Genomic DNA, 10,354 nt, shown 5'->3' on the forward strand with positions numbered 1-10,354 from the left:
TATATTATGATAATAAGTACGTTAATAATAATAAACGGGAAGTAAAATCCTAAAAGTAATAAAGATTTTTTTTATATTTACATTTTAATGATATAATATGTTTCATTCACACCGAAAGAAATTACCCTTCATTGGCGTAGCGGTATGTCTGCGGACTTACACTGATAGAAACCGGGTTTCGATACCCGTGGTGGGTAGGGTACAGATAGCCCATTGTGTAGCGTTGTGCTTAACTACAAACAAACACCTAAAGAAAAACATTTTTTCAATTAAAGTATTAAATTACTATTTTAATTAAAATGAGAGAAGTTTTGCACTCAATTTGTATTTTATAGAAAGCGCAAGATATCATATTTAATTAGTTTTTATACTTCTTTAAAAGATGAATTATTTAAAAACTAATTATCATTTCAATTAATTTCATCCTTTTAATTTATCTGAATGCATGACGTAGCTGGGTATTATTTCGTACTTGTCAGCATTACCCATCAACCAATACCTCTATATCTATTTATAATCTTAATTGTCGGAAAATTTAATAATTAATATCGTAGGTTATTAACAAGAATTTTATTTGAAAAATAAAATCAATACACAATAACGTAGTGAAAGAGCACTACTGCGTTGTGCTAAAGTTTTGTGTTATGTTTGGTCAAACACTCATAAGTCAATAAGCTAACAATGCTCATCGTCTGCAAATGACTAAAGCAGATGCATTGAAAGTATGCGTTAGTCATGCGCAAAAAAATAAGCCAACGCCAAAACCATTCCCTAGCTATGGCTGGTGGAGAAAGGTAGTGGTTAAGGTTCTAAAATAAACTATAATATATTGGTAATACGTCATGATGTATGTAGGTGATCAGTTTATTTATTCCCTAAATGAGTTGATTTCTAGGAATGTTAACTATGCATTTATTAGTTAAGCCCTGTAACTCCTGTTACAGCCAGCGTGTACTCCATGTAATAACTCTTATTATGAATACTATGTACACGTATAGTATACATAATGTACTCGGCTTTAGACAACCCGAGTTACTTAGTATATCGTGCTTTAGGGTTATCAATGTAAAAGCTTACTACTAACATGATTCGTGTCATACATATGTAAGGATTATGAAGACTGAAACATCATTTTGTACTTTTTCTACCGTTTGTCAGAATCATAAATCGTAGTGTATGTTCAGATTAAGATAATTACACGAACTATTGTTATAAGGTTCCACAAAAGGTTTATGTTTTACGTTAATTTACGTACTTTATCCATTATGACATCGTTTGATCAATTAACTCTGCAAACTAAATTTCTTTAATTTTTTTTTATCTCGATTTTCCGCAATGATAGTTATGCATAATACAGAGTGAATTTATTTATCATATATATCTAAAAAGTTGCAAACGTTTAGAAAATAAAATTGTAATCCATGAACCTACGTTTGTGTTTATTTCTTATAAGTGTGTGTATGTATGGGGGAGGGGGGTGAGATAAGTATAAGCTTATGTAGGTGCTTGGAATTATATTCCCTCAGGGGTTTTCGCATTAATAAGAAAGGAATTCAAAAACTTGCTTTAATTAATAATAATAAAACTGTGAATTTTTTCACTCTAACGCTTAATACAAAAAGCCGATGAAGTGCCTAAATATATATATATTCGAATCATTATATAATGTTTTATAAAAAAATCAATAATTTTTATCCTGAGAAAAATATCATTTAGAATATAGCCCTGTGTTTAAAAACTAGCTTTTATAATCTATATTACCGTATTATTGAATTTTTGTATTTTCTATTATTGTATAGAATAGCAATATATGCTTCATGTTGTTTTGAATAAGCATTTGTTTTATTTCCGTTTATAAATTGTAAATGAATAACTTTTAGTTTATTTTGTCCGAGAAAATATTCTTGACATTTTTATACTTGAATTACTCTGAAAAATCATAATTAAACGTATTTCAACTGCTACATACTCCTGTCTTTTATGAAAATACCCTAAAACAACAAATAACTCACCGACTACAAGCGTATGTGTCTTAACCAAATATAACTACATCCAACCTCCTTTCGCCGGTACATGATGATTGTTTTTCGTGGATAACCAGGGTTGCCGCCACAGATAACTTCAAGTAGTTTATTTATTACAAGACATATATTATGCTTAGCGAGATCAGGTACCATAATGATCGAGAATTGTTGTTTCAACCCTCTAATCAAAAACGCCGAGTGCAGTACGTTACCATGCTAATACACCAATTGTTTTTTGTTTTTTCACAGCACTCTGCTAACTGTTAGAAATATTTCTCAAACCCAGATTGGATAACGTCTCTTCACCCTTATCCATTTAGGCAGGAGAAATACAATTCAAACAAATTAATAAGTATGTTAATGATTTAAATAAATAGTGGTGGGCTATAAAAGGTGGGGAGAACTGTGTGTTAAAGACACGTCTACAGAGGGAGTTTAATTTTATAGTGTTTTTGTTTTATAGTTGTTGTTGTTTTTTTGTATTATTTCATTGTTATTCCCGTAGGTTTCATATTTGAAATAACAAAAACAACGCCGTTATAGAATACCAATATTACAATAAGTTATACCTACCCTTAGACACCATTGTAATTAATTAGTCAATAGCTAACAAATAGAAACACTCACTAACTAAACACATTCCTTGTAGTTGCTAAGAATTATACAAATAAAAGTATAGTTTATTGTACGTTCATTTCCCACTGGTGTTATCTACTTACAACCTCTCCACGTTTGGATAAATCTGTAGATCCTTGGCGGACAACCTTGCCAGTCTTGGTTGATTCTCGATCTTTCTAAAAGGAAGAATATACCCTCAAAAATTATCATATATTTGGTTAGTAATAATTATACACATCTTTTAGCACTGATTTTATTCTTTAGACGGGAAAAAAATGCACAAACTTGTTTTACACCAACAATCTTGCTTTCTTTTACTACTCGTTCAAGAGAAACGTATTAGTAGAGGTACGACTGACACCTGTTTTAAATGAAAACAATAAAAAGATAAGCTTGTTTGTTTTTCTTTTAATTATATTTCACTCTTATTATTTTCGTTTATTGATAATATTAATCATCTTCTTATTTTAAATACTTTACTTTTTTAACAAACGAATTACGTTAACTTGCTTAGTGTCATCTTTGTCTGACCATAGTTACCATGGCAAACAGCTATCAAATACAAACGTAGCACAACATGCAGTAACTTTAGGACTATAAGTGATAAAAACTTCATTTAAGAGTCCACATTTATGTGCCAACTATTCAATGGACCCTTGACGATCGAAGACCATGGTCACTGGTCAGCTCCAAGTTCAAAGAATAAAATTCGCTACTTTCATTCATTAGATTTTCTGATTTAATTATTCCTATTAGTCAGATGGTGTATGCACGAACTTTTAATTATTAAACGATTGAAAGAAAATAGAACATAAAATTTCTATACGTTAACCGTGACTAATTTTTCAGACCACACCTTAAACTATATTTCACAATGCAACCAGTAATCATATTTTCAACAAGTTTGTAAGATTTTATATAACAGCGGTGAAAATCCGCAAAGGTTTTCCGTTCCTTTCATTCAAAGAGCTTGGTGTTTCTATCAATATTTCACTAGTAAGCATTCACAAATACTTATACGTATAGACCAAGAAATAAGTTTGCATTCTTGCTTCATTTTCTGGATCAAAATCACAGGAAAGGCTTCATAAAACTATCTTCATTGCATCAACGATACTTACCAAAATAACGTTTTACTACACAACAAAGTAGAATAAGATAGACAATTTTGTTGATACAACATAAACTAAAGTAAGAGCGAATTTTGAAAGCAAAACTGTGTCACTTGGAATATAACAAAGCGAGAACCAACAAACGTAGATTGCTCTGTTCACTCATCAGAACGAACATTTAGTAGTAGTAAAAGAAAATTAGGAATTAAGAATAATATCAAGGAAACGTAAGCATATTTCATCTTTGAACACATTCACATTGTAAAGGGTGATTAAATGTAAGAAACCGGAAGAACACATGGACAAATGACAGCTCGGTTCTACTTCCCTTACTCCTTTTTTATTTTTTTGTTGTAAAGAAGAAAAATGCCTTAGGAGGCGTTCATTTTTATACGTAGGTTTAAAAGGAAAGACATACACGTTCTGCCAGTGACACAAAACTGACTCTTTATAGTACAAATGGTTATCTTACAAAAGACCATTTTCTCGTGAAGAGCAGCGAGGAAGAGAGTTTATTTTTAGTAAAAGATAGCGAACTTGTATTGAAAAGAACAGTTAAAATGAACAAAAAATAAACTCTAACAATGTTGATGTATCTAAGTTCTCTATTTTCGGGGTTTTATGCTCCAGAGTAAATATTACTTTCAGCAATCAGTCAACTACATGTAATGGCAGACATCTTTTTAGATCTAAAACAGTGAGTATCTGATTAAGGAATTGAGAAAAGCAAAGATAATTTGTGTTTGTTTGAAGTTAAGCACAATGTTACACAATGGGCTATCTGTGCTCTGCCCACCACGGGTATCGAAACCCGGATTCTAGCGTTGTAAGTCGCAGACATACCACTGTGCCACTGAGGTTAAGAACTCACGTGTAAAATATCAAACTTTTTTTTTTCAAAAGCTGTTGGAGGTGTCTAAAAATTAAGTAAAAATAGACACTTGCATAAGAAAATTACTATAAAAAAAATGGTTTGTTTTTTATTCTTATTCTAAGAACATTATATTTTCGCAAGCTACTCATTGCCTAGTTGAGTTTTGAAAGATATTTGTTTCCTGAAGAAAAAACATTTAAAAAATAATGTGTTTAACAATGAAGGACTACTTGAAGAAATTACAATATGTGTGTGTGTTTGACACCTTTCTAACAACGTAACTAAAGACAAGAAATTTTTATATAATTATCTTCTCGCCAGCTTCAGAAATTTAATAAACGTGTCGTTTTGCTCTCATCTAAAATAAGAAAAATATCGATACTACTCTGTTTTCTATTTTATCTTCAATTGGTAACTTTATAATAAACAAATGGACCCATTACAGTATTTTTTCTCATTAAATGTAATAACTAACATAGAATTGATTTTCCTTGCGTTTAAAATTGGGATTCGCGAGTAAACGCGAACATAAGAAACAACTAAACAACGCACTTATTTGTACCCTGAAGACAACACGATAACGAAAGGCTTATTTTGTGTCACTGCTAGATCTAAAGATAAATGTATTGTGAATGCTGTTTATTCAAAAAACTATAGAAACAGTAATACCTTTTCGATGACGAGGAACCCACTTTGAGATTAATAATGGCTGGAGACCATTATTAATTATATACTCTGGCTAGTAGAACAGAGTTAACGAAAACTAACGAAAATATTAATTTTAAAAAAATGGAATTGAGGAAGCCACACGATAAAGTTACACAGAGCAATTGAAGCAAAAATAGGCAACTGAAAGAAATACCTTTCCAGTTAAGAGATCGTGACATTCTCAACTGAGATAGGTTGAGTTTTAGGTAAAGCTGTGTTTGTCTGTTATAGTGTAGTGACTCCAGTAACAATATTTTTGAATAGCTGACCCCAAAGGCAAAAGTGAATGATAATATCCCCTCTTTTTTTAAAAATAAGAAACGACAATTTCCAAACATTTTTTTATTAATATAACTGCAGAGACCAAATGATTTTAATCGATACCACTTGAAAATTTTTCTTACTGGTTAATAAAAACGTGTGTGTAATTTATACTTGAAATCGTCGGTACTTGGTGAAACTCCATAATTACAGAAATGAGGAAAAAAAAACAAGACAATTGTACGTTTCACAAATACATCATTTATTACGACCATGGTTTCGCCATCATGATGTATTTGTGAAACGTACAATTGTCTTGTTTCTTCCTCATTTCTGTAAAATGTATGTCAATTTCGCATGCAATACTATACTAACTACTAACTGCATAAAATTTTTTGTTTAAAAAAGTTACCAGCTGTTCTAGGTCATAAGCGTTATGAGGCAGTGTTGACTCACAAATCAAGCTAAAACGAGAGGCTTTAGGACAAAGAAGAACGCCCAAGATAGCGCTGTTGCATCAAATTGATGTTTGAACGAGGCAAGTGTTGCTAAATATATAAGTCTTGTAGAAACTACACAAAAAATATGATAATAAGGAAGAAAAGAAAAAGATGTTCATAACATATTATATAGATGCTAAAAATTATATTCGGTGTGAGCCCCCTCTGTTCTAGAGAGTAGCAGATCAACCAAATTGGACAGATTTTTTTTTCAATTTAGAAATAAAAGTTAGAGCCTATCAAGAAAACTTACGTTGGCATGCTGATTTATCAACAAGTTCTTAATACTTTTCATCATATTTTAGATTAATTAAGTATTTTAAACAAGAGACAACACAAAAGATTTATTTTAGATGTCTACAGAACGAAACGTTTTATTCGTTATCTTTGTTTCCATTTCATTATTGCAATAGCTAATTTTAAATCACATTATTGAGGATTTCTTTCATTATGAGCGTACTTAATATGATAACTGATAGTGAAAAAAAAAACTGTAGTATGTGTTATAAAATTATTGATAACCTGCTCTATTAATGTTTTCAAACTGACCTAAATCATTAGTGGAAATATAGTAAAATTGTTATCGTTTAAAAACTGGTAACATATGATAAAATGTACATTTTCACTATTAATAAAAAACACGAATCAGCATTTTACCACTCAACATCCTAAACACTCTTAATACTCAAAAACAGCATTCATGTTGGTCCAAAGATATCACTTTATTTCAACAAGAGACGTGTTACCCCGTGATAGAGCCCTTTATTTCGGAGTTGGCGAGTATCATTAGAATCTGAGAGATATCATAAAATATCCCCTTCACTTTAAGCTGTGGGCGCGTTAGAAGAGTGACAGTCAATCCCTTAGCGTGAATGGTGGGCTGTAGGGTGCTGCTGACTCAGTATCTTCCCTCTGGTCAGCAGTTCAAGATTAGAGACGGCAGCAAAAAGTCTTAAAACTTTGCCATAAGTACAAATTCTTTCAACAAATAAATACATAAGGAAAAATTTAATCTTGATATTAACGTCTTTTTAGAACTGGATCTAATTTCAAAAACAAATTAAAAATGCAAATCATACGGCAAAAACGAGTCAGATTATTAGTTGGGCAATTAAATGAACATGCTGAAACTTTGTATTATAGTTGTGAAGCTTGGAGATAATTAAACGTGTTAAATTTCTTTAACTTAGTATATACTCAGGTATCAACTAAAATAAGAAGCGTTTTACATGTAGACAAATATGCCAAGAAACACAAAGAGAAATTAAACTCTTGCAGTATATATATTGATCCAAGTTTTATTGAGATTATTTTTTCCAAACTAAAACAACATGCTGCACGCACGAAATAGTTCTTAATGAATTTTCCTTGTATCATACATCATAGTACGCAAAATATAACTTTAATGTCAATATGTATGCACAAGGTATAGCGTGAGCTATCAGAGATTAATAAACCTGTCTAACTGTGTACACATGCATATATATTGTCTATAATTTATATTATATAATTCCTTAGGAACTATTGGACTAAAACAATATCAATAAATATCACATGTATTTATAAACAAATTTCAGTAAACTTTCAATTCTTCATTAGGTTTATAATAATTTTTTTGGTTTTCTTTTGTTAAGCACAAAGTTACACGATGAGCTATTTGTGCTATGCCCACCAAGGATATTGATACCAATTTTCAGCATTACAAACCCTCTAGCTTACAGCTGAGCCTTTGTAATGAGCGTCGAAGAGCTAAGTGTAATACATCAAAATAAAGGTTTGATGTGCCACTTCAATTTTCAAATGCTGAAAGAACAATGGAAAACACTGGGCAATAAGATTAAGCAAGGCAAAATAAATATTAATAGTTATAAGGTTTTTTTTTTAACTTGTTAAGCCTGCTGGGACAGGAACACATATGTATAATTCTCCAAAATAGAATTTTCAAAATAATCTTTCTACGTCTAAATACCTAAACATTTTTAACTAAATTCTGTTAAAGATATTTATTCGTACTGAACGTAATTAATAATATATCAAGATGTCGAAGCAACAAATAAAGATGTTATATTGCCACCACCATATAATTTGTACACCTCCTCATTCTTAGAAACATTCTTATAAAGTTTTATTTTGAGCTTCATACGAGTAGAGGGCACACAATTTATACTTCCATATTAAATCCGGTAATATATTTTTTCTAACTCAACGAAAAAAGTCTTCTTAGGCCTATTGTACGAGCACAATAGATTACTAGACAACGATGTTATTAAGTATGACAAAAACAAAATCAAATGGCATATTTACTTACTCAGGATTTTAACGTGTATCTAGCTCAATACGGCTTCTTGATGATATTATATCAATATTCAAAATAAAATCAGTGTACTTTTTTTTTTTTTCACTGGCGTTATCAACTTTATGTAAGTTTTATACATAAAATTTACAAAGGTGATGTTAATGAACAAAAGGAGTTTCCAAATAACCTTTTACCGTAGGAAGAACATATACACACAAAAACTTAGCTTACACCATCCAGAATTGCATAAAATTATATGAAACAATAGCTTTTGAATTTAATGCCCAAAACTGTTCATGTTACGGATAAGAACACACATGAAAGCTCAAAACTGCAGAAGAAATAGCAGAGAAAATAAATTAACTTTCTTTTACCAGAAACAAGTAATAACCAGAATTTCAGGACCTGATTCTGGTTAAGCAGTGTGTATGTGTGTGTGTGTGTGACACCTTCTGCTCCAATAATTCTGAACTCTAAAGCAGGCAACCTTGATGGAAATTCGCTCTTACCCTTCTCACATTTGTGTGTATAAGTGAATGTTGTTTTGTGGTAAAAGCGGATTAAACAGAAGTCATATAAAAATGTACTTAACAACTAATATAAAAACGGTCACTTATTCATATATCTAATACATTTACTTTTCCCTATTACGACCAATATAGCGAGAAAAATATTAACATACGCATAAATTATCACGTCCAAAAGGCAAATAGTATTGTTATTGGTGGTTTTATCAGTACAAACCATTCTTTATAAATTACTAACACTATGAGAAAGACGGTAGATGGTCACGTGAAATTTTAGTGAGAATTAACAATTATAATATTGTAAAATTTCAAAGAAATATTAGAATTATTTTGTCTTCTGATACTTCAGAAAGTCCATTATTTTTTTTTCCACACATACATCGGTCACAGAAACTCTTCATCAGGAGTACTATAATCCGAGACAATAGAAAATTGAAATTTGCTTTGATTTTAATATCTATCTTTTTCAACAACATACAGACACTTTACAAAAAGATGATACTACTTTTAGCTTTAAGAAAATCCAGCAAAAAAAATTAACCAGCTTCCGGAAACACTACATATTCGGTGGCAACTGGTGTGTAAAAGGTGATTCAACACGTCGGTAAACAATGCGCAAACGAAAAGTGTTCGAATTTGTAGTTTTGTCTCGCCTAAATGCTCTCTTACGATGAATACATTCGTCACAAACTATTGATATTTCGAAAATAGTAATAGTAGTCGTATAAGATTAAAACCTGCTCGCCCTTTAAGGTTGTTGTGAGAGCTTGCCACTAGAGTGTAAAATTACTTGGCTAATACAAATATCCGAGAGGCCGACCCCAAAAGTAGATGGGATTAAGGTCGAATGAAGAGGGAAAGGATAAAACCCAAACCATTTTGTGAAGGCAGTGCATCTTGTAAGTGAAAAAACTAATGAAGCTGAAATGACTATATTCACAGATAAATGAACAACACTTGAGAGTATGTTATACATTACCAACTATGCAATTCTACTGTGTCTGTAGGTATCACTGAGTTTGAAATTTTTATTCGCATGAGTAATTTCAGTCGAAAGAAGGTTTTACTAATTTTGTTTGAGGGAAGAGTTTTGTTTGTTTGTTTGTAATTAAGCACAAAGCTACACAATGGGCTATCTGTGCTATGCCCACCACGGGTATCGAAACTCAGATTCTAGCGTTGTAAGTCTGCAGACATACCGCTGTGCTACTGGGGGGCAAGGCGGGAGAGATATTCACAGTTTTTGAGCATACAGAGTTTTTTCTGCCTTAGCGAATCAACGGTACGTTGACGGATTTACAAGGCTGAAACTCAGGATCCGATTTCCCCGTGGTGGTCAATGCGCAGACCTTCTATTGTGTATATATTCGATGACGAGGAACACACTTTGAGACTAATAATGGTTGGAGACGGCTTGAATGGGTAATGAAGAAA

At 31.6% G+C, this 10,354-nt stretch overlaps 1 protein-coding gene across 1 annotated transcript in view; it reads right to left on the reverse strand.

Annotated features, from left to right (window-relative positions):
• LOC106459556 (BDNF/NT-3 growth factors receptor-like) overlaps window positions 1-10,354 on the reverse strand; it is a 60,364-nt gene that overhangs the window by 43,838 nt on the left and 6,172 nt on the right. Inside the window, exon 2 of the mRNA XM_022386064.1 lies at window positions 2,744-2,818. Coding sequence (XP_022241772.1) covers window positions 2,744-2,818 — 75 coding nt within the window. The remainder of the gene's footprint in view (window positions 1-2,743; window positions 2,819-10,354) is intronic.

Source organism: Limulus polyphemus, unplaced genomic scaffold (assembly GCF_000517525.1).
Source record: "Limulus polyphemus unplaced genomic scaffold, Limulus_polyphemus-2.1.2 Scaffold627, whole genome shotgun sequence".
In the NCBI taxonomy this organism is placed as follows: domain Eukaryota; kingdom Metazoa; phylum Arthropoda; class Merostomata; order Xiphosura; family Limulidae; genus Limulus; species Limulus polyphemus.